General features: G+C 44.6%; 1 protein-coding gene across 1 annotated transcript; it reads right to left on the bottom strand.

The window, feature by feature from the left end:
* Nucleotides 1-13,770: 13,770 nt before the first annotated feature.
* pidd1 (p53-induced death domain protein 1) lies at nt 13,771-24,574 on the bottom strand. Its single transcript, XM_085282345.1, has 15 exons — nt 23,567-24,574; nt 22,973-23,386; nt 22,709-22,861; nt 22,543-22,594; nt 22,222-22,423; nt 20,956-21,105; nt 20,670-20,843; nt 20,439-20,586; nt 20,216-20,351; nt 19,983-20,133; nt 19,699-19,822; nt 18,624-18,739; nt 16,604-16,711; nt 16,210-16,406; nt 13,771-15,113 (listed from the first exon to the last, which is right to left on the bottom strand). Exons 1-15 carry the CDS (start codon nt 24,141-24,143, stop codon nt 14,879-14,881), a joined length of 2,937 nt encoding a protein of 978 aa, XP_085138471.1. The 5' UTR covers nt 24,144-24,574; the 3' UTR covers nt 13,771-14,878.
* Nucleotides 24,575-25,662: the final 1,088 nt, after the last annotated feature.

The raw sequence follows: 25,662 nt of genomic DNA on the forward strand, positions 1-25,662 counted from the left end.
AAAAAAGCTATCTACAGCAGATGAATTATTTCCAAGATGGTTGCGCTGCTAAGGCTGCTTAGACCACACGCGCCATAGCAGTACCTGTGGGGAAAACGTGGTAGCTGTTGAAACAGCGAAGCTGTTGGTGTCTGCTTGATTAGCCGCCAGATTTGGATAGCCGAAGCTAGTTTTATGAATACGAAGTGCTTTGCACTGGTGAGTAACGAAACTGTTATAGCCGCTGATCGGCATCCTGAAATGTTAATGTTGTTCGCTTCAAAAAACAAACGCTAATGGTGACGGTACTATGCAAGTAGCTAGCGAGTGTGCTAAACGCTCACTCCCGTTGTTAAGCGTTAGTTGAGAACTTATTAGCTGTTGTTAGGTTAAGGAAAAAACAGTATGTCTATCTGTTGTATTGAAATGTTTTATTGTATTACTTTTATTCATCACTGTTGTTACTTGACCGTGAGCAGAGTATATTGAGTTTGCTGCTTTTAATGAGCAGTGTGAATTGCTTTAATGATTGGTGATAGCTACATTGCCATGTAATGAAAACGTTTAGAATTTGATTAGTTGTACAACATTAGAAATTGAAACACATTTTGTTCATGATTTATACTTTAAACAGAAGTGTTAGTTAAGTGTGAACCGTGTTCATTTGAAGTAATTCTGACCTCACTCTTAGGTCAGGTTTTTTGAGTTGGAGAAAGGAGCCGAGACTCCTCGGAGAACATTGGATTACAGACTTTGTGGAAATCCGCAGAAGAGGAATAATTTTCCATTGCAATGGATGGCGAGCCACAGCCCATTTGGAATTGAATCTTGAAGTCTGGTTGCCTGAACTGTGGTAGGACAAAACAGTGCAAACCATACATCGATCGTGGACTGAACTCACACCAATAACTCACCAGATCACCAAACAGGCCTGATCTGGATCCTATTGACACTTTAAAAGACCCGGGTCTAACATTCTTTTCTTTTTTATTTTGGGTATCTGTGCGCGCACACACAATTTTGGTTGTTATTGTAAAGGCAATACAGTGCACAAATTTCAAATACAGTTGAACTATTGTTTCATCATTTGCAGTTGTGTTTTCATTGTGGTTACCCATCCTCTGGGCTCCTGTCGTTCCTGAAATCTTCTGATTTCCCCAATGTTTATATATTTTGTTACATACTGGTTACACTTAACATCAGGCAGTCATCTCACTATAGTTCTTATCCATTTTTCACAAACCCGGAAAGTTTTTTGTAGATTTTAGTTGGAGGCGCAGCAGCTCTCTGTGGCTCCTGGAGAAGACGTAGACGGGGGAGTCGCGCCGGTGCGCTGGTGAAACTACGTCGGCGAGGATTCCGCACGGCACTCCCCTCCATTCACCTCGCGAATCTCCGCTCTCTTCCAAACAAAGTCGACGAATTACTGCTCTTAAACCGGACTAACAAGGACTTTGCACGCTCTGCTGCCCTCTGCTTCACTGAAACCTGGCTCAGTGAGCGAGTCCCAGACGCTGTCTTAAATCTGCCGGGCTTCCAACTTCACCGGGCGGACCGTGAAACAGAGCTCTCAGGGAAAACAAAGGGTGGTGGAGTCTGCTTCTACATTAATGAAGGTTGGTGTACTGATGTCACAGTGTTACAGAAACACTGCAGCTCACACTTGGAAAGTTTTTTCATCAACTGTAAACCTTTTTATTCACCGCGGGAGTTTTCTTCCTTCATGCTGGCCGGAGTTTACATCCCTCCACAGGCCAACGCGAACAACGCACTGTGCGAGCTGGCTGACCAGATTACTACCCTGGAGAGGAAATTCCCGGATTCCTTTACAATTATTCTTGGGGATTTTAACAGAGCAAACCTAAACTACGAACTCCCTAAATACAGACAGCATATAGACTGCCCCACCAGGGACAACATCATACTGGATCACTGCTACACCACTCTAAAAGATGCCTATCGCTCTGTGCCCCGGGCAGCTTTGGGACATTCTGATCACTGCATGGTCCATCTTATTCCAGTTTATAGGCAAAAACTCAAACGTGCCAAGCCTGTAGTCAAAACTGTGAAGAAGTGGACTAACGCAGCAAAGCAGGAACTGCAGGACTGTTTTGACTCCACTGATTGGACTGTTTTTGAAGCTGCATCTGAGAACCTAGATGAGCTCACGGACACTGTGACATCATACATCAGTTTCTGTGAAGACGTGTGTGTGCCAACAAAGACCTTTTGCACATACAACAACAATAAACCATGGTTCACTCCTAAACTCCAACATCTTCGTAAGGCCAAGGAGGACGCCTTCAGAAGTGGTGACAGGGTCCTGTACAAGCAAGCCAGGAACACACTGACCAAGGAGATCAAAGCAGCTAAAAGGATCTACTCCCAGAAGCTGGAAGAACGGCTCTCAGCCAACGACCCTGCGTCAGTGTGGAGGGGCCTGCAGGAAATCACCAGCTACAGACGCCCCCCACCCACTATTGAAGCAAACAAAGACCTGGCCAACGAGTTAAACACTTTCTATTGCAGGTTTGAGACGGACAGACTCCCACGCCCCACCCTCCCCTCCCCAGGGACATTGCTTCAGACATTGACCCCCAACACACCTTCCACCTCTCCCCCCTTCACCCTGCCCCTCCCCAATCAAGACTCAACGACCACCCCCACCCTCCCCAATCCAGACTCAACGACCACCACCACCCTCTCCAATCCAGACTCAACGACCTCCACCACACCTCTCACCCCCCTTTCCTCCTCCCTGAAACTAAGAATACACACTCAGGATGTGAGCCGACTATTCCAGAAACAGAAGCCCAGGAAAGCCCCCGGACCAGATGGCGTCTCACCCTCCTGCCTCAAAACCTGTGCTGAACAGCTGGCTCCCATCTTTACTCGCATCTTCAACAGATCCCTGGAGCTGTGTGAAGTTCCCTCCTGCTTCAAACGCTCCACCATCATCCCTGTTCCCAAGAAACCCACCATCACAGGACTGAATGACTACAGACCTGTCGCCTTGACGTCTGTGGTCATGAAATCCTTTGAACGACTGGTGTTAGCCCATCTGAAAGACATTGCAGGCCACCAGCTGGACCCTCTGCAGTTTGCCTACCGGGCAAACAGGTCGGTGGATGATGCAGTGAACATGGGGCTGCATTACATCCTGCAACACCTTGACCGCCCGGGAGTTATGCCAGGGTCCTGTTTGTGGACTTTAGTTCGGCTTTTAACACCATTGTGCCTGAACTTCTTTCCTCCAAACTCTCCCAGCTCAGCGTGTCACCAGCTACCTGTCAGTGGATCACCAGCTTCCTGACAGACAGAAAGCAACAAGTGAGGCTGGGGGAGATCACCTCTGAAACCCGGTCCCTCAGTATTGGTGCCCCTCAAGGATGTGTCCTCTCACCACTAGATAGATAGATAGATAGAACTTTATTAATCCCTCGGGTGGGTTCCTCTGGGAAATTCGATTTCCAAAAAAGCACAGCACCGACAGAAGTTACACTACTGTTCTCCCTCTACACTAACGACTGCACCTCCAATAACTCGGCTGTCAAACTCCTAAAGTTTGCAGATGACACCACTGTCATTGGCCTCATTCAAGATGGTGATGAGTCTGCATACCGGCAGGAAGTTGAGCGGCTGGTACTCTGGTGCAGTCAGCACAATCTGGAGCTGAACACTCTTAAGACTGTAGAGATGACAGTGGACTTCAGGAGACATCCCTCAACTCTGCTCCCCCTCACCATATCAGACAGCCCTGTGTCAACTGTGAAGACCTTCAAGTTCCTGGGTACAACCATCTCCCAGGACCTGAAGTGGGAGACCAACATCAACTCCATCCTCAAAAAGACCCAGCAGAGGATGTACTTCCTGAGACAACTGGGGAAGTACAGTCTCCCACAGGAGCTGCTGATCCAGTTCTACACTGCGGTCATTGAGTCTGTCCTGTGCTCCTCCATCACAGTCTGGTATGGAGCAGCCACTAAACAGGACAGGAGCAGACTGCAGCGGACTGTACGGGCAGCAGAAAGGATCATCAGCGCCCCCCTGCCCTCCATCCAGGATCTGTACCTCTCAAGAACCAGGAAACGGGCAGGGAAAATCATCACAGACCCCTCACACCCTGCACACAGACTTTTTGATCTGCTGCCCTCTGGCAGACGGTACAGAAGCCTGCAGACCAGGACCACCCGAAACAGGAACAGTTTCTTTCCCCTCGCCATCTCCCTTCTTAACAGTTGACCTGTCACACTGCTCCCACTGCCAGACTGCAACTGCACCTTATGTACATTTTGTAGTATTCATTCCACCTCATTCATTTCTGTATTTTATGTATATAAGTTTAGATTCGTTATTTATAGTTGGTTTACATAGCTTTGTGTATGTATGTGTAATGTGTATATATAGACACTTGTGTGTGTGAGATTTACATTGCTGTGCTTGAGAGCCACCATCTACCGGAACCAAATTCCCTGTATGTGTCTGCACATATACTTGGCCAATAAACACGATTCTGATTCTGATGAACAGTATCTAAAAGGTATGTCCTTAAGAACTAGAAATAAATCCAGCAAAGACCTGACAGAGGACATGTGGCATGCATCTGGCCCTTCATGTCATGGTCCTGGGTCGGTGACCCAGCGCTTTTAGTTTATCATTTTCTAGATGATGATTGTTTAAGTTCTGTTATTTTCGATCTGCCTCTAAGTCTGCGTCTGTACCTGTCTGTCTATGGTGTCTCCCCATCTGTTTGTGAATCTGTCTGTTTAGTTCAATGTCTTGTCTGGTTCCATGTATCTGAGTTTCCTGTTTTATTGTGAAGGTCCGTGTCGTATGTGAGTGTGATCAGTTTACGTTTCCCCTGTCCCGTCAGCCCAGATTCCTCCCAGCTGTGTTGCCCTCCTGTCTCTCATCCCCTGATTACTGGTGTGTGTATTTAAGCCCTGTGTGTTCTCCTGCCTGTTGCCGGTTCGTCTGTATTACTCAGTGTCAGTCTGTGTATCCACCATGTCTTCTCCCTGCTGTTCATCGTCATCCTCCTCTGCTCGTTTTCATTCAGGTTTGTGCTCTGTAGTTTAGTTGTTTCCCAGTTTAGTTCAGTTCGAGCCCCGTTTGCTGTTTGTCCACATTCTTTTGTGTTCCGCCAAGGCATAGCTGTTCGGCTACAGCGCTTAGTTTCTGGTCTCCCCTGGTTGCTCAGCTCACTTCACCCGCTCACACAGAATTTCGTTCTGAACGAGCTTCATCTTCTCCCCCCTGCTACCACCCACTCTGCAACTCATGCTTCACTCCCTGACCCGACGGAGAGTGTCCTGCCCGGCCCGTCGGTCCAGCCTTCAAATGGGAAACGGCACTCACGCCGTCGACGCCCCTCACCACAGTCGGACCCCAGGATATCAGAGCGGCCGACTGTGGTGAGTAAAAAGGATAACGGCTCCAATCTGAACTGTAAGACTTTTTCTTCTGGGGTTGTTCGGGGTGTGTCAGTGGGAGCTAATTCACAAAGCTTACCTACCTTCGTGATAACTGATCTCTCCCAGGTTGGCATTTTTAAGACTTCAGCGAAAGCAAAGGGCTGTTGTTCTTCTGAACCTGTTAAACCCATGTCAGCTAACCCAGGGTCTGCTGTGGCATATATCCCAGAGACAATTAACACCAGCTCTGATAATACCAGGACTGTTTATTCTTTTGAACTGCAACCGGATGCTCAGTTAGCCGCCCGGCCTCAAGCTCAGTTAGCCGCCCGGCCTCAAGCTCAGTTAGCCGCCCGGCCTCAAGCTCAGTTAGCCGCCCGGCCTCAAGCTCAGTTAGCCGCCCGGCCTCAAGCTCAGTCTCCAATTCCACCACCGCCGTCATCCCAACCATTGTTTCAGTCACCCTCAGTTCAGCCTCCTGTTCAGCAGCCACTAGCCCTGCACCCTGTGTCACTTGCTACTCCGGTACAACAAGCCCAGTCAAATCAATCTAAAAGGAACTGGGTTTCATCCGTTTGTTCTAAGCAGAGCGTCAAACCTAATGATAATGTCAACATTCCTCAAAGGCTGGCCAGTTCTGAGACTGAGATGCACTCCAGGGCCTTCCCAGAGGCTGGGTTTCAGCCCCCATCAGACTCTGGACCCCTGGAGTTTAAGAAGCCAGCTGAGGACTGCACCCGGCTGTCGCTGCCTGAGCAGGGTCAATGCTCTGCGCAGCTGCAGGCCGCTATGTGTTTGCCAGAGGCCCGTGCGCCTGCTGGTCCTGTTGCGTTCCTGCCAGAGGCCCGTGCGCCTGCTGGTTCTGTTGCGTTCCTGCCAGGGGCTCCAGTGCCCACTGGTTCTGTGACTGTTTTTGCTGGGGGGCCCGAGGAGCCCGTCCAGCGTCCTGCCTCGTCAGCCGGGGGGCCCGAGGAGCCCGTCCAGCGTCCTGCCTCGTCAGCCGGGGGGCCCGAGGAGCCCGTCCAGCCATCAGCTGCAGTCTCATCACCAGCTGCAGTCTCATCACCAGCTGCAGTCTCATCACCAGCTGCAGTCTCATCACCGCCTCGTCTGGTCCGGCTCCAGCATCCTCGTCTTCATCATCCTCGCCTGGTCCGGCTCCAGCATCCTCGTCTTCATCATCCTCGCCTGGTCCGGCTCCCCCATCACCTGCAGTGGCCTCCTCTTCAGCTTCAGCCTCAGCTTCCGCCTCGCCTGGGGCTGCAGGGGCCACGCAGCCTTCAGGTCCCCTACTACCACCTCCACATCGTCGGTCATCTGCCAGGCCGCTTGTTGGGCATCTCCGCCACCGTGGACGCCCTCCTGGACGCCGCCACTGCCTTCCGCACGGTCGGCCCCCGGACTTGTTTCCACGCCGCCACTGCCTTCCGCACGGTCGGCCCCCGGACTTGTTTCCACGCCGCCGTTGCCGTCCGCACGGTCGGCCCCCGGACTTGTTTCCACGCCGCCGTTGCCGTCCGCACGGCCGGCCCCCGGACTTGTTTCCACGCCGCCGTTGCCGTCCGCACGGTCAGCCCCCAGAACTGTTTCCACGCCACTGCCTACTGCGCGGCCGGCATCCGGACCTGCCCCGTTGCCATTCGCATGGTCGGCCTCCTGAACTTGACCATCTGGGCCTTTTTTGGACTCTGTCCCTCCGTCCTGGGCCCCCTCCGCCCGCCCTGGTCGGGTTGTTTTCTGTTTTGTGTTGGTCCGTTTTTTTCGTTTCTGCTGGGCTGTCTGGTGCCAGCCCTTGAGGGGGGGGTACTGTCATGGTCCTGGGTCGGTGACCCAGCGCTTTTAGTTTATCATTTTCTAGATGATGATTGTTTAAGTTCTGTTATTTTCGATCTGCCTCTAAGTCTGCGTCTGTACCTGTCTGTCTATGGTGTCTCCCCATCTGTTTGTGAATCTGTCTGTTTAGTTCAATGTCTTGTCTGGTTCCATGTATCTGAGTTTCCTGTTTTATTGTGAAGGTCCGTGTCGTATGTGAGTGTGATCAGTTTACGTTTCCCCTGTCCCGTCAGCCCAGATTCCTCCCAGCTGTGTTGCCCTCCTGTCTCTCATCCCCTGATTACTGGTGTGTGTATTTAAGCCCTGTGTGTTCTCCTGCCTGTTGCCGGTTCGTCTGTATTACTCAGTGTCAGTCTGTGTATCCACCATGTCTTCTCCCTGCTGTTCATCGTCATCCTCCTCTGCTCGTTTTCATTCAGGTTTGTGCTCTGTAGTTTAGTTGTTTCCCAGTTTAGTTCAGTTCGAGCCCCGTTTGCTGTTTGTCCACATTCTTTTGTGTTCAATAAATCACCTTCACTCCTCTACGACTGCCTGCGCTTGGATCCTCATTTATTCCACACGGCTCGCCTCGGCAGCCGTGACACTTCAGCTGATCTATCTAAGCATCACTGAAGCCTCATAAGAAATGGTGGCTGTTAACAAGGCCTTCTTATGGAAGGAAAACAGGGCGAACATGACAAAATGACTCAAGATCTGGACTGAAAATTAGTAGCAACAGGTCTTATGGTGTGATGAATCCATATTTACAATTTTTGTTCAAATCATCATCAAAATGTACAGAGGAAGTTAGGAGAGTTGGTGCAGAGAGCGTCTACAGTCATCTATAAAACATGGTGGAGGCTCTGTCATAGTTCAGGACTGCATTTCAGCCAGTGGTGTTGGGTAATTATACAATTATTAATACAGAAAAATAGTGACAGATTTTGATCGAACACAATTAGCATCACAATGGAGTAAAAGCACAACTGGGTAGAAAACACACAATGAACCACTATCAGTCATTAACTGGCCTCCCCAGAGTCTGGACTTCAACATTATCGTAGCAGTGTGGGATCATTTTAACTGAGATTGTAACAAAAGCAGCCAACATCCAAAGAAGAGCTCTGAATGTCATTCAGGAAGCCTGGAGAACTATTCCTGAAGTCTACTTAAATACATTACGAAAAAGCTTGACTGAGTTCAGGTTACATTAAAGAATAGATTTGCTTGTCTCAAATATTGTCTTTCAGGCTCATTAGAATTGTTTTTGCCTAATATACTGTTTTTCCATTTGTGCTGCACAAACCATTGCATCTATTTCCAATTTCCTGAGGGGTGGCTCGAGACTTTAGCACAGCAATGTAGGTCTTTGGTAAAAGTGGAGGTTTGATAAAATGTCTCCTCAACTTTGATAGCTATATTGCCATAAGAAGGTCCTGTTGACAAACTCTTTCACACTGGACAAACTTAAATGTGTTTCGTTTTACATGATGAAAGACAATAAATCAATGTGTGCCATTAATACTTAAAACTATCAACATGTTATGAAAAAGCAAGACTAATCCCATAAATGTAAATGTAGATTTGAGAGAGCTTTAGCCATTAATGCAGACTGATTACTAACTGCTAAACAACTCTGTCACCAGCCAAACATCTGTGCAGCATGCGTGTCCTTGAATGTTCATGTTTTCATGCCTTTCCATGCTTTTCATGCTTTCATTGTCAACCTGAGGTGCTATAGAGGAAGCTCAACCCTCTGCAGGCTAAAACAGTAATTATGAAAAAAAAAAAAAAAACCTAGATAAAATATGTCTGCAGTGGATAAGATGCACCCTATTTTTGGTACAGAATGCCTTCAGTTTAAAAGGATGCTTCCCATTTCCCCTTTCATTCTCTCCTCCCCCTTCATCCACCAATCACAACCTGCCTCTACATGTGCACTCCGCTGCCTTCTCTCCCTCTCCTGCTCTCTCCCTCTCACCAACCCTCCCCCATCACTTCCCTCAGTCACGAGTCACGACTCTCAAACGCAGCTTTTCCGTCTCAGATCTTTGCTGACTTGTGGGCTTCTTAGTGAAGTACAAATGCTTACAGTTGCACAACACCAATATCACTAATTCCTCGGATCCGCTTTCAGAGACATTTCGCAGCACGAGGTGATGTTTCGGTTTACAGAGGGCACGAATGCAGCTGCAGTCTGGTGTGTTTATTTTGGATGTGGACTTGAGGCCCCTGCTAGCTGCTCCAGAGGTGGAAGAGGGAAGAAAGGGGGGGGGAATTGGTTTAGAGCAGGTCAGCGAGCTGTCTCTGGTGTCTGTTGCCTGGGCGTTGTCCTCACTGCTCCTTGGAGCCAAACACAGGCAACTTCACAACCCACCTCCATCGCTCATCTTCCTTTAACTGTTTTCTCGCCGAGCAGCGACACTGCGCCCACATTTCCACTGTGCTGCATGCTCCTTTTGTTTTTCTCTCGCTGACTTCCTCGCGAACATAGGCATATTAACGCTACGGCCAGCAGTGGGGATATAAGCTGAATTTAAAAGTGGCTATACATTTGGTTAGTAACAGGACTGAATATTAAATGAAAGCCACGAAACTGACATCTTCCTCCTTCTCTACACTGCCTGCAGCTTTTTTTGTCAACTTCACTTCAGCCACACGCCACAGCTATGTCTGCTCCAGCATCCATCTGACCCCTAGCCATAGCGTGGCTGCGCTGTCTTGTCATGACAATTGGAGTCTGTGTGGAAACAACTAGGACCAGTGTGCAGTGTTCACAGCAAGAGACACTGCTCATACTTCTTATGCTGTTCTTTGCACAGCATAAGCGGAAAATAACAAAGCGGTGCCTCATTTGTAGTTCACATAACCAGGGATTTTTCATGCTCATTGTACACACAAGAACTTTTAATCCACATACAGTTCAAGCTAAGCGTCTGTGTTACCTTACTTCACAGCAACATTTTCCAACATTTGCCATTTGAAAAACAAAACTACATTTTAAGCTTGAGTAAATGAAACCCCACTTAAAAAAACAAAAGACATTTACAATCCAGGGTTTCCTCTTTGGCGGCCAACAAAATCTTTTATAGGCAGGCACGATGTTGATTTATCGATCAAGGAAGTGAATTACTTCTGGAAAAGTCAAAGGAGCTTGCAAAGAAAAGCTTCTGGACTTCTTTAAGTTACTTGAAGACGTTTCACCTCTCATCCGAGAAGCTTCTTCAGTTCTAAGGTCTTCTGGAAAACAACTTAAAAGCAAAAAATGAGACAAAAGTGAAAACTTAATCAAATCAGCCAAGTAAAAGTGACTCGAAGCATCTCTCTGACACACACACACACTCGCACAGAGAGTGTTCACACTAAGGTCATATTTTGAGTTTGGACTACTGAAACTGATAAGCACTCATAAGTAAACAATACATGATTATGCAATTCAAGCAGAACCTTGAGCTGAACAACTTAAGCCGGCCCCATAAAACCACCCGCTAGACGTTTCTGATTAACAGCCTCGAAGAGAGTCAAGGCTCAGACTGAGACAGATAACAGTTGAGTTTCTGACCCCTATTCTCACTTCAGGAACGGGACAAAAAATGCTGCCATAGAGAAACAAGAACATGGGAACAACCTACCTAAGAAATATGTGTGAAATTTAGTGCTTCCATCCACGTAATCCTAACAAAGGTGTGCCATACTGAAGCCTTTTTTTTTAATCTAATACAAATATTTCAAATAATAATGCAGCAAGCACAGAAAAGACATTGGATCATTATGCAAGTGACATTAGTAATGTCAGATAAGTAGAATGCAAATGATATTCCTATCATTTAAATCAGCTACAAGCATAATTCCCTCATCTGCCACAGAGCCTGGGCTACTTCTCCTCTCCCAAGTGGCAGCAGGATAGAGGTCTTGCTGACTGAGCATGAAGCATAAAAGGAAGTAAGCAGCAACAATGACAAAGTGCAGTGGTAGTAAGTGCTCAGCTAACGTGACTATGGTTGGATGAAAAAACAGAAACGCACGAAAGTCAAACAGGCCATCGTCATTAGCTCAGCGCAGGCTGTTGTTACCGATCCATCTGTCTCACAAGAAATGATCTGATGAATCAGATGCACACTCTGAGGCATCCAAGGAGAGAGGAGGGGGACAAGGGGATTTCTGCAATTCTCTATCAGATGTCGAGTACTTTTCTGAGCTGCAAGAGCACAGAGGTCACACCTAATATAAACTCAATCTGTCCAGTTTCTTCCAGGGACAAGATTTTCCTGATTTTTAATTTATGAATTCGGTTAAGTTTACTGCAAAGCTGCTTCAACATATTATCATTCGGCTGACTTCTATATAGATATTAGAGCATATTTGATGACCGAGTTTAAATTTCCTTACTACACTAAAAGCAACATCTACTGTTTTCACCATGAAGCATCAGCTGCTTGTATTTTGGCTATTTTTGGACAAAAGTGCAGAAACAAGGGATGAAATTTGTGGTGTCACAGATAAATCTGATTGCTACTCCCTCTTCCCTACTGCATCGGGATTATAAATCTAATGCCTACTTATGAAAGCTCTCTCGCAATCTCCATTTACAAAAAGGAGGGGTGGGAGTTGTGATCTTGGCACAAATCATCTCTGTCAGTGGCAGTGCTCTTTGGGGCCATTAAAACTGACACACAGAGCATGCATTGTTGGAAACACCTGCTGGAGATGGGAACCAAGAGTCCACAGGTTTCAGGCTGCAAAAAATACCCGCTTCTTTGCCAACGAATGCCGTTGTTTAGTCCCTCCTCTGGCACCAACTGTCTCCCTTGTGGCCCAGTTTCCAGTCACACGGGGCTTTTCTCTCCCGTCTCTTCAGTTCTGCTTACATCTCACCTTTCCTACAACCTCGATAAAGGAATAATCATGCTATTGTTGGTCCAGATTCAGCTTTAAAGTATCTGCTTACAATTTACAGTACTGTCCCCCACCATCAGTACCACTACACTTCATTCTCCATTCGGTGCACATATATTAGTGATATTTATCGGTCCTTGCCTAGACATTTTAGCGTACTTTCAGGGAAGGCTGAAAACTTGCAGTTTTCTGAATGAATGTAATGCCAAGTCATGAGTATCACAGTCATACAGGTGTGATAGATCCAGTGTAAAGCACAGGAATGACACCCTATACTCAAGAGTGGCTCACCTCATGAATTATTTCAAGCAGTAAAGATGCTTTGTTTGGACTACTTCTCCACTACAAATGCTGTTCATCTGAAAAACGTGCTGGTTTTTCATGTACATGTCAGCACACTCAGCAGCTAAATGTTACCTTATGTGTGCACTGAAGGGAGTTTGGGGCCCCAGACGGAAGAGCGAGGAGTCACAGTAAAGTGAGTGGGTACTATGGGAATGGCCTCCGTTATGTATCCTTTTCAGCAATAATGCCATTACCTAATTTTGCAGATTCTTTAAAATGCTGGATCTTTCTAGAAGTGGTCCTAAGTTAGCGTTTAACCAGATGCAACGTGTGCCTTGTCAGAGTCAAAGAGGAGCAGCTTTTACTTTTCTCTGCCAGTTAAAAAAAGGGTAGGTGGGTTTAAATGGGTTCACTACTACAATCCCAGCCCACATGATAACACCGTCACTATGGAGGAGAAGCCGGCAGAAGACGGACTCTGACCCGTTTCTACCGTAATAACCAAATATCAAAGAAGCTAATATTTGCGTTCAAGGCATTAAAATTTAAACAAACCCCATCATTTGTCTGCAGCACTGCACGTACCCCGGTTGCACCTGTGTGCGCGGTTTGTGGGCCAAATATGAGAAGGCATATTACCGACCACCGGTGTAACGGTTATTCCGCTGTTTCATAACGGTGGGCCAGACATAACGTTAGTCTGCAATAGGCCCGGCTATGAACTAAACATCTTTAAAACCAGCACAGGATAACAAAAAAACCCAAAATCCTCGGCTTACCACATAACGGAAAATTATTTACTGACCATGAATACGCGACAAACTCACATTCAAGCAAGCTAATACCCCATCTCTCCTGTGCCGTTTTACACATTTAAGCTCAACGTGCCGCCTTTTACCCTATTCCCAGGTGAGATTTCAACGGCTCTAGGCAAACAGGCACATTTTGTGAGTCAGATACCAGACGGTGAGAAGCGCAAGGCTCTGCCTGCATCCCGTTATGTACATACCAGACACACAGAGCCGCTTCCGCTGTCTCCTCGGTGGTGCTGCGGTATGAAATCAAAGCCTTTACTCTCTGTATCTTCAGCTGAGAAACCCACAGTGGTTTACCTACCGGCGTTACTAGCGGTTCAGTCCGGCGGAGGGAGGTAGAGGAGGTGGGAGTGAAGGCAGGCGGGCAGGGAGGGAGGGAGGGAGGGAAAGCGATGGAGTGAAATAGAAAAAAAAACAGAAAAGAGGATTTTAAAAATGGGGGCCTCTAGTGGCGTGTAGTGGAAGTGCAGGAGGTAAAGTTGTAGCAATGGGGGATGGGAGTCGGCGTCATGGTGACGCTTCATCACATCACAGTGACCTTGAATACCGAAATAGAAAAAAAATGGCAGGAGCTGAAATATTGGGGCTGAGCGTGCGGCAATAAATGAGTGAGTCACGACCAAAGAAAGAAAAACAGCTGACAAGTACAAAAAATTATATCCCAGTTTTACTTATAAGACATATTAAAAAAGTGTACATTCATACATTACAAAGCTCTAAAGTCCTCATATCATACTGAGATTGTGCTGCAGCTAAACTGATTATTCAGTGACCAAAGGCACACAAGGAGGAAATGTAATCAGCTGTAAAAATGGCTTATGTTTGCAGTTTTAGTGCAGTCCTGTAACATGCTCTCACAGGTCTCAGAGCTGTTTGCTGTCTGAACAGGTACCAGAAATAAAAAAAAAAAACAACATTAATAGATCCAGTCATTGGTATATTTCAAAAATAATTATAGTTTGTTATTATAATTTGATTCTGAATCAAAAACATGAAATGCTCTTTCAAAATTATAGTGAAATTATGGTTTGAAATAATGAGATGTTTTTTTAAATGAATGAGACACATTTATAAAGTGCTAAAGAAAACAAATATATAAAAAGTTAAAGATTTGAGATATGGAGTCAAAAGTTTAAGATGATTTTGATCAGGACTGTCAAACATAAGGCCTAGGGGGCAAAATCTGCCCAGCAAAGACTCCAATCCAACCCGCTGGACAGCTTTGGAAAATGTTAAGGAGGTCATAAAATTATGACTTTTAACTGCATTTTATTACGTTTTGAGCATCTCTTCCTACTATTCCTAACACATGTTCCTTCATTTTACACCAAGGTAATAGATTCATTAAATAAAATAAATTAAATAATTAAATGACTTAAATGAAGATCAAAGTCGATTGTGCATGGCCATCAGGTACAATGAGCTCAACATCCCTGCTTTAGATGCTTACATACTTGGGGGGTTGGTTTGTTAAAAACAAGGTATAGGCCATTACACAGTAAATCCATTTTACCTGTTCCTCTGTTGAGCTTATGAAAGGTGCCACCAGCACATAGCCGGTTATCATGATTGTGCACTTCTGCAGTTGATGACAACAGAACAAGATAGTGGAGGCCCACGGTAAACAAGCAGGTCACTCAAGTGTAAGTCAGCCATCTGTGTCCAGCATGGGCTCATCTACTGCTGTTTTTCACCCAGAGAGGAGCTCTCTGCTTCCAGACCTACTCTCCTCAAAGACTCTGTGTACTTTCTCTTTCCTATGTTGACAATGTCCTCGATCTCTTCGGCCAGGTCTCTCCGGCCGCTCTCGATCATAGCAGCCACCAGCCGAGATACTGCCCCGGGTGCTTCGTTCTTCTGCGCCCGGGCCCAGTGAAACAGCATGTCCAGGACCAAGGCACCCAGATTGTCCCTGGTAGCGAAGGAAAACACACCACTGAAATATATGTTCAAATCCCACAGTAAACTCTCTAATCTCCTACTGTTATACCTGTTATATCTAACGCACATTAGTATTAAAATGTGAATAGATTCGTACATTAAAATCCTACACACAAATGCAAAAACACACACACACGCACACACACATACATATACATAATGCGTTTTTCTTCCACCTCCAGGATGAATCAATAGAGGGTTTCTGAACACGAGGAGAAGGGGGAGGGCCAGATGAGCATCAGCCTGTGTGTAATCTCCTGCAGTGTCCCAGATGGCTTCGTGATGGCAGTGCAGATTAAAACAATCAAAATTCACTAGCATGTCTCTCCCACTCCGGGAATTTTCCTCCTGTTACATACATCTCACGCCATCTTGTTCCTGGCAAAGCTTTGACTGTGCCATGATGTGTGATCACTCACTCAACAAATGTACTTTCCTCCTTTTCTTTTTTTTACCTCTCTCTTGGCTAAAAATGTAAATGACTTAGTTTGACATATTTATTTTTTATATGGCACCCATTACCAAATTATTCATATATTATTAACAAGAATTTGAGATAGATAGATAGATAGATAGATAGATAGATAGATAGATAGATAGATAGATAGATAGATAGATAGATAGATAGATAGATAGATAGATAGATAGATAGATAGATAGATAGATAGATAGATAGATAGATAGATAGATAGATAGATAGATAGATAGATAGATAGATAGATAGAGTAATGTTTTCACACACACTTCTTTTGCATAGAAAACTATCCACTCAGAACACATCACAGAGATTTCAGAATGAGGTTGCTTGGGTAACCCTCTAGTGAATTTCCTACTCTGTCATTCAGGGGTATTTTTGAGCACCACTGATTATCACTTCATTCACTCACCTAAAAGTTGAGAGTAGTTACTGACTTATTTGGAGGTTCATAAAACATAAAAAAATGTATTTGACATTACTGATTTAAAATCAACACCTTCAAGCTCGACTGAAATGTGCAGCTTCCACGTGGAAAAGCCAAATGTCTTCACTTAAGTAATTCTAAGTGAACATGATTGTTCAGTCCTACCTGTTCTTGTACTGGATGCGTTCCAGTTCTTGATAGCTCAAGCCCAGATTGAGGCCAATAACACGCCAGTCTTGTGCTATCTGAAGAGAGATGGACAGCAGGTTGGCTTCTGTCAGGTAGCCACTCTCAGGGTCACCCAGGTTCAGAGGAGGATACTCGACCTCCTCCATGATGAAAGTGTTCTCTGAGTTTAGAGCCTACAAGAACAATAAAGAAAGTGGTCCCTTTAGAGCATAGGGAGAAAGCCTCCTCTGAAATAATGCTTAGAAAACGTTTTTCTGTACTAACAAGAGTCTAGTTTAGAAACTAATAATAATGTATATAGACAGAACATTTTACATGCAATAACATCTTTTAAGATAAGAATAAAATAGGATCCATCTCTTCAACTGACAGGAAGTCTTAGAGGTAAAGTTGTAAGCCACTGGCTGTCGAGTCCTTTCCTCTTTCTGGCTACTTCCTCTGGCAGGTTGCTGGGAATCTCCCCTCTATAAAAGGACACCTGTAACAGAGGTGCAGAGCATATTATCAGTGTTGTCCAAAACCTGTTTAACCATAAAACACAGAAAGCACATTTACCTTTTTAAATGTGATTCATTATAATCAACAAGAACATTTATTAGGAATTAATCTCCTTTAGACACAAACTCCATTGGGCAAGAAGTATTATATATCAGGCCCTGAGAACAGTTTTATGTTGTTGGTCGCTCTGTGGTTCCTTGGAAAAACAGGCTGGATTACACTGTTTCCAGTTTAGAATAACAATTCCTTTAAATTGATAGCTCAGGGTCCACGGTTTATTGAGTTAAACCAAAATTGCCCTCAAATAATGGAGCAAGCACACCGCAGGGCAGCGAGGAAGAGTTTCTTTATTGCCACGCCGAAACTGATGCGATTCTTTATTATCATTGTGAAGTGGGTGAAGTGTGTAATTCTCTGTCTAACACGCTTGCAGTTCCAGACTGATGTTCGTTGGGTTGCCAGTAAAGATTGAGTAGGGTACTACGGCATTCCCATGTGAGCTCCACAGAGTAAAGCTGACGAGGACAGATCTTTGTCAATAAACCAGTTCTCCACATAGATGCCTCTGTTAAAAATGTTCTCTTATTCACCATGCGAGGAGCACAAGTCTTCTCCTTGGATATCTTACTCATAACAGACATTATCCAGACATATACAAGCACACAGGAAGCACCAGTGAGTTTACTAGAAGGAACTAAAACAGAAGGCTTTTTCCTTTTTATTCCCCTTTCCATAAAAACTGCACTACATCCATTAGGAAATAATGGGAGAGAGACCACCAATATCTAATATTCTAATGGTGAGCAATTGCAACAGAGAATTTCATTAGTTTTCAATCAACTGTTTTAGGTATCCTAGGAAGGTACAAGCTGTAAAAGAACCATTTTTAAAGAAAGTGTAGTCTTCTGACAAATCTCAGCTGTCAGGCTTAAAATTTGGATTTATAGGTCCACCTAAATAGGTACCTGGCACAAAGGACACACAGATAGATATCAGTGAAGCAAATCAGGCACACCTCACCTCCCACACACATTTGGGGATAACTACTTTCTTGCTATCTTTGGCTTCATGTTGCTCTAAAGAAAACATGTGAAAAGAGATTTATTATCTCTGAACTAAGCCATGGGACATCTGAGAAGTACTGAGAAGATGATATATGCCTCAAGAGAATGTGTATCTTTTTTAGTATTTACTTTACCTTCGTCTCCCCAAAGGTAAGGTCATTCAGCTGTCTACTTTTAACAGAGTGGGGTCTTCTGAGGCCATTCATAGAGAAATTATATCAATTCCCATGTGCTTCCACACATTTTTTTAAACCAACAGATTTAAAGGTATGTGGGGTCTATGTATGTAATGTTGTGCTATCTTAAAAATCCATACCTCACATTAAGTGTTCAGCTTTTGCTATAGACTAAAACTCTTGACCACAAGTTTTGATTCAATTCTGAGCTACCAGGACTGGACCTGCAGTGTTTTGAAAGGTGCAACTAATATTTTTTTCCAGCTCCAATGTAGCATACAGGAAAATGATGAGCTAAAATACAATAAAAAGAAACCACAGGACTGAATCAACACCACTAAGACAGGATCACAAAAATCACAGCAGTAAATATTATAGAATTGTTTTAACCTGTAAAATAGTGTAGGTCACATCTGGTCCCATCATGTAGAAATTGCTGCACAAGCATGTTAAAGGATAAAGTGCATGATGGCACTTTCACAGATGTGACCTTCAAGCTCATTTATACTGTGAAAAGTCCGTTTTTTTCTTATATACTATATTTGCATGCAAGCCTGTGAGTTTAAAAAAATGTGCTTTCCTAGTTAAATATAAAGCAGACAGTGTGTGCATGGTGGTGGTGGTGGTGGGGGGGTGGGGGTCTATGACTTACCTGCCCCCTCACTGGTCCCTTCTGACCCTGTGCTGAACAGATATACACTTCCTTCAGATTCTTCAGGCTGGAGTAAAACTCGAAACAGAGTCTTCCCCCCACACAGTCTGGTCTATCTGGAAAAAAACAGGGAAATATCAGTGTGAGACAAAAAGTTATGTCAGGCCAATCATTACACAACCGCACATCATAAGACCTCGGAAGAAAAGACAAACAAGCTAAAGTCCTTCTCCTGGCATTGATTAAATCCTTAAAAGAATCATCTGTATAGGTTTAAACACATATTTAATTTTTGTCCAAGAAGATAATTGATTCTCCTTTAAAATGACCTTTGTCCTGTTTATCGTGTGCAAATCTAGTAGTTAATTTTCAAATCGCGATTTCCAAAACACAGCGACATTGTATTCCTGGGGAAAAGTAACCTTTAAGTTAATGAAAATGTCATCACAAACAAAACATTTAAAAAGGTTTAGCGCTTTGGTGGTAAAAAATTTTTTACAGCAACAAAATAGGTTGTGTTATTTTGAGCCATGTTTTAACTGTTCCTCTTCTCCCCTTCTTTGCTCCTATGTGTCTGTTTCACTGTGACAAGCAGGGAGGGGAGCAGAGGAGAAGAATAAATGCACACAGAAGGTGAAACAGTGAACAGAGGACCTAACCCAAGCCCAAAACAAACTATGAAATATTGAGTCTGAAACCATTGCAACATAGAAATGAAGCTTTTTGATCTGATTACATAGTTATCTATGAATGTGCTGCAAATATTATGTAAATTTTGGTTGTGATTCCTATATCTGGCAACTTCACCCCACACGTGCTGAAGGACGACGGGATTTCTCCCTTAGATTGGTTACCCTGGCTGACAATACAGTTCAGAGGAGAAAATGCCATAATGGTATAGTCTGCTCTGTTCACTAATGATATAAAAACACCATCCATCCATCTTCTTCCACTTATCTGTATCAGGGTTGCCAGTTAAGCTCACTGTGTGAGCAGTGGCGACCATGTGATCAGTACAGTAGATTTGATAAAAACTCCAAATCAACCTCAAACAAGTTTCTCTAAGGCTTCATACCTGTGCTGATTTCTAAGCCTCTTTCAAAGCCAGCAAAGAACTGCTCTCCTTCCAGCAGGTCACACAGGTCTGAAGGCTGGGGTCCATCATATTGTTCTGTCAAAGACTGCATTCTGCTCTCTACCTGTGCAGGAAACACCACAACCATTGCTCAGCACCTGAGCATGCAGTTTACACCAGAAACAAATCAGTTCAAAGTCATACACTACCAAGGCTATGACACCACCCGCAGTGGCTGACTCTGTGCACAGTGACAACACAGGAAAAAAAAAATCACCACAAACCTTGTTAGAAGGTAAGCACTGCAGCAGAACCTGTGAAGGATCAGTTTTCCTCTGGAGGACCAGGAACTGGACTTTGAACTGTTTTAACCTCTGGTAGATCTTCCTGACCGCCCCACTGACGCAGCGCTGTGTAGTATACCAGAGCCAGTACCTGTAGTGGTACACACATTATAATCCTACACTGTAAATTACATTTCAAAAGTGCTTTATGGTGATATAGAGCTGACCCTTACCAGGAGAAATGCGTAATGTAGAAAATGGCATACAAATGGGTAACATAGAGAGAGACTTGTGCTGTGATGTCAGTCCAGGTTTGGGCAGTGGGATCTCCATGGAGCAGATGCAAACAGGACATATCAACTGTATGGCCTGCAAAGAAAGGGAGAAAAACATTAATATACACTAATTTAATGTGTTATTACACACATGTGTGAGCATCAGGAGGGCCTAATGTACCGGTGACACCAGATGGCAGGGGAATCTGAACTTTGATTGGCTGTAGAAAATGCATGCTGGGAGTCTGGGAGAGACAAAGCAGGGGGCTGACTCTGGCCTGAGGATCACCGCACAGCGCCTGCACGTCTGACATAGACACCTGCAACACCTGCAAATCAGGAAACACCAAAGTCTTGCAGACCAGACAAGAACAGTGATGTCAATCATGTGTAGGTACTGCTGCTAGCTGACCTGTAAAGTGATGGTGCGAGTCTCCACTGTGGAATCCGGAGGAAAGTGAAGCTTTACTCCAGGATCAGCACTTGACACCAGTAAGCCTCCGGCTGGTGTGACAGAGCAGCTGTCCTTTACTGGGCGAGACACGGCCATAAACCAAGAAAAGTGGTTCACTGAGCAGCATGCCAGCTAAAGGTACAAAAAGAAGCCAGTTTCACCACTAATATAGTAATACTGTTTGTCCAAGACAAAAAAATAATTGTAATAATATCCATTTGCAGTAGCATGTTTTATGGGTTACCCTGGCTGGACGTCCCCCAGGGCGACTGCTATGGCTCTCACTTCCTCTCCTTAGCTCAGTGGGCAAAGTACTCCATGACTGTCCATCAAACGTCCGCACCACCACCTCCTTTCTTTTCGTCCGGCGATATGGCACACATACCTCAACAGGCTGTAAGCATTTTAGAGGTGAGATGCATTTATCTCATGCAAGTGCAAGAAAGAAACAGATAGGAAATAGCAAATATTTGATGGAAACCACTCAAGTTACTAGTCACATTCACACATTCATACAGTGCTTTATTTTGTGCATTTTAAGCCCATTATCTACCTCACATCCACACCTATGGCACCTGCTAACCTAACGTGCAAACAAACATAGAGAAATGGCCCAGGGTTTGATACATACATTCACCAGCCACTTCATTAGGTACACCTGCTCAATCCCTTACTGATATCAGAGGCCAGAGGAGAACAGCCACACTCCTTTGAGCTGATATGAAGGAAACAGTAATTCAAATATCTACTCATTACAACCAAGTATGCAGAAGAACATCTCTGAATGAACAACACATTAAACCTTGAAGCAGATGGTTAGCAGCAGTGGAAGACCACATCGGGTGCCACACCTCACAGCTAAGAACAGGAAACTGAGAATACAACTGGAAAAACATTGCCTGGTCTGATGAGTTTTTTGGGAAGTCTTTTCTTGGTAAACTTTGGGCATCTTACTACCAAGTAAGCATCATTTGAACACCACAGCCTACATAAGTCTTACTGCTGACTAATCTCTTTATGAACACAGTGTACCAATTTTCTGATTCCTGCTTCCAGCAACTGGTTTCTTGGATATGACAAAGAACTCACTGTACTCAAATGGCCTCCACAGTCACCAGATCTAAATCCAGTAGAGCATCTTTAGGATGTGGTGGAGCGGGAGATTCGAATCATCGATGTGCAGCCAACAAATCTGCAGCAACTGTGTGATGCTATTGTGTCAATTTGTACCAAAATGTATAACACTGTGCTGAATGTATGCCATGAAGAATTAAGGCAGGGGGTCAAACCTGGTACTAACAAGGTGAAACGAATAAAGTGGCTGATGACTGTATAACTAATATTACAAAAGAACTAGGTTGGTCATGTTTACCCGAGTGCGTAAATAACTAGGGTTCTAAACAAATATGTAAACTGAGGTAAAGTTCGGTTTCTCCACAGCCGCAAATCACAAACTACCAAATCATGATAACTAAATAGTTATGGAGTGTTCCTATACGCTTTAAAATACCTTTAAAAATGTGACTCCATGAGGACGAAGTTCCAGCGGATGACTAAGAAGGATCTCATGCTCCTCCAGCTGTACCCACTTTCGCTGTGGCCTCTTCTCGGCCCAGGCCAGTTTTGTGGCTGTCACTATGCATCCTGGGGGGAACACCAGCTCAGCCCCCCCTGGGAGGAACACGTGACACCCGGCAGACGAAATGCAGAAACTAAAGAGCAAAAGGAGCATCAAACCTTTTTTTTTTTTAAATATAGCTTGTATCAATTTAACTAACGGTATTATTTCAAAGAATGAGAAAATATGAGCCTGCTATGAGTGACACTGTACCTGTGCTGATTAAACCCAATGTGCAGTTCTGGGAGTTTTGTTTCTGCTTCATCTGGTGAGAATAAAACACAGTTAATATGCTAAAAACAAAGTTCAGCACTGCATGTTCAGGATCAAAATACATTGAGCTCTAATCGATTTTAAGCTCCTGTTTTTCTCTGTTCACCAGGTGTAGGAGAGAGAGGAGGAGGAGTTGGAGGTCGTCCCAGGGGATTGTCACGGACGTCTATTTTAAGCAGAGGCAGTTTGTTCAGACAGAGTGGGATCAGACGGAGGTCATTGCTGTAGATGACAAGTTCCCTGAGTGAAAGGAGAGAACCTGGGCAACAAAAAAAAGACAATGTTACTCTTTTTGAATTGCTCCGGAACCAATTTATCTTACATTAAGTGATTTTTCACTAGACACACCCACTCACCCTTATGCCCTTACCCATGCTCTCTGGTAGCTGCTTTAGCTTGTTCTGGGACAATTCCAGCTTAACAAGCTCCTCCAGTGAACCAATTTCGTCAGGTAGCTCCTGGAGGAGGTTATTTGACACATCCAGAGTCTGTAGTGCTTTCAGTTGACCCAGACCCGGGGGGAGAGACACCAGCTCATTCCCCAGGAGGGAGAGGTAGGTGAGGGAGGAAAGCTGGCTTATATCAGAGGGCAAAGCCGAGAGGTGGTTGTGACAGAGGAGCAACGAGGACAACATGGAAAGGCTAAGCAGACAGGATGGTAAACAGGAGAGCTGGTTGAAGGAGAGATCCAGGTGCACCAGATGGGAAAGTAAGGAAACAGATGCTGGTATGGTGGTGAGGAGGCCAGGCAGGGGGTCACCCCTTGAGTCATGTAAACAGTGTCCTTTAGTTAGAAAGAAAAATGCAATTAGAGCAAAAGAAAAAGACAGAGAATCACAGAAGAATTATCATTCTATGACACAGTATTACATAGTTTAACTTAACTAAAGGCAACAACTAAAATGCAATGAAACAAGTATGGTGACAAGCAGATGACACTGAAATAAATTTATGAAAAAAGTACCCCGAATAGCCAGTGATCGTAGCTTTGTCAGATGGGACAGGACATCCAGTGCACCATCCAGCCCTGCTTTTTCCTCAGAGCCCAGCCTCAGGTACTGAAGGCCCTTCAGCTGCCCCGGGATGGACTCCCAAAGGAGGGGCAATGCAGCTGCACCTCCCCGGTACACATCCAGGGTCAATCTTGTATCAGTCAACACAGCTGAAAGCTCCACGGAAGGAGGCAAGGGTGGAGACAAGGACAAGGGAGAAGAAGATGAGGAGGAAAAGTCGGTGTGACGGCTGGAGGAGTATGAGCAGGAGGGAAGGGTGGATATGGAGGGAGCACAGGTATCCATAAGGCTGATGGGAGACACAGAGGGGGGATCAACAACATCTCCCTGCTCTCCAAACATAGTGGGGCCAGCCATCCTCTCCTGTTCCTGATTCAAAAGTCCCCAGATTCCGTGGGCCAAAATTTCTGCAACTCCACCTGAAAGGCTGCATGCAGGTGTAACCTCCACCTCTCCGTCTTCCGTGCTGGCTGCATGGCATCCACAATCTTCATCGGGAGGCGCGTCGTCTTCGCTGCCTCTGTCCATTGAACACACAGTCTGTTAGCTGACTTGCCCCTCGCCCAGTACTTTCCTGAGAATTTCTCCCCGCATAACATTTGTTATGTACAGGTCATGTCATTACACCCAGACGGAGCTAAGAGGCTCCCATGAGAAGGGACGAACAGTTTATGTGTGGCACAAGTTCTGAATTAGTTTAATCTAACCACTACGAAGCTAAACGTTATTAGTTATGGCCATAGCTATAATTAAGAACAAAAATGCTAATTAAAAAATATCCGCTCACTACGGTGGAGCTCTTAGTATTCGCTTTAATTAACCAGAGCTGTGTACGACTTAATGCAACGTTATTAGATTACTAACGTGTAACAAAGGAGTCTGGTTTCTTAACTCTTTATCGCTACTTCCGGAAACCAGATTGTTTTTTAAAAAGAGGGCTCTGCGTCACTGTTGTTCGTTTGTTTTGTTCACAAGATCTGGCGACGGAAGATAGGAGGAGTCAAATCGACATTTTCCGTTTAATTCTAGAAGCCCGCCCCTTCGGTAGCTCTTGTGTATCACAACGAGCGCCTTGATGGTGGCGCCGCCAAAGTTTCAGCAGAGAGCGGGACTGTCGTTTTAGCAACGTGTGCAGTGATGTTAGTCCCCCTTTGTCCATCGGGCGGCGCTGTTGAGATCATTTTATTGCTGTAGGCGTTAGTGTGATGATGTCCACCCATAAACACTATTTTCAGATGTTTCATGCTATGAACAATTATAAACGCGAACGTAATGATACGATTAATGAAATAATTGTAAAATTATTTTTTTAAATTGGTAAAATTACCAGTGACTGTGGAGGTAATTTGAGTACAGTGAACTCATTGTCATGTTTAAGAAACCAGTTTGAGATGATTTGAGCTTTGTGGCATGGTGTGTTATCCTGCTGAAAGATTCCATCAGCAGGCTGTGGTGTTTAAATGATGCTCAGTTGATAGTAAGGAGCCCAAAGTGTCCTAAGACAAAATCCCATACAACTTTACACCACCACTAGCCTGAATCTTTGATACCTCCAATGGATCCAAGCGTTCTTGTATTTTTCAGAGATGCTCGTATATATACCTTAGCTTAAGTATTTGAGCTATTTTTGCCTTCATATCAGATCAAAGTGGTATGGCCATTCTTTCTTGACCTCTGGTATCAAAATGACATTTTCACCCAGATCACTGGATATTTTCTTATTTTCAGACTATTCTCTGTAAGCCCCAGGATGGCCTGTGGAAAAAACCCAGCAGATCAACAGTTTCTGAATTACTCAGGCATGCCTGTCTGGCCCCAACAACCGTGCGCTTTTGAAGTTATTTAAATCACCTTTATTCCTAATTCTCATGCTTGGTTTGAAGAGCACGTTGTCTTGACCATGTATACATGCCTAATGCATTGAGTTCCTGATTTAATATTTGCATTAACTTACAGTTAACATATTCATATAAATTATACACATACCAAAATTGTTACTTTTAACTTACTGACAAATGTTACTTAAAAGTAATATTTTCAGTCTGCA

Source organism: Mchenga conophoros, linkage group LG7 (assembly GCF_057382185.1).
Source record: "Mchenga conophoros isolate Kocher_MC1m ecotype Shallow Benthic linkage group LG7, M_conophoros_male_GT1.1, whole genome shotgun sequence".
Lineage (NCBI taxonomy): Eukaryota > Metazoa > Chordata > Actinopteri > Cichliformes > Cichlidae > Mchenga > Mchenga conophoros.

Excerpts from the sequence above, each read along its gene's own strand:
- pidd1 (XM_085282345.1), bottom strand. The coding sequence starts at position 24,143 with ATGGACAGAGGCAGCGAAGACGACGCGCCTCCCGATGAAGATTGTGGA. Across the intron at positions 22,862-22,972 it reads GCAGCTACCAGAGAGCATGG|GTTCTCTCCTTTCACTCAGG; the intron begins GTAAGGGCATAA and ends TTTGTTGCCCAG. Across the intron at positions 22,424-22,542 it reads ATTGGGTTTAATCAGCACAG|TTTCTGCATTTCGTCTGCCG; the intron begins GTACAGTGTCAC and ends TTTGCTCTTTAG.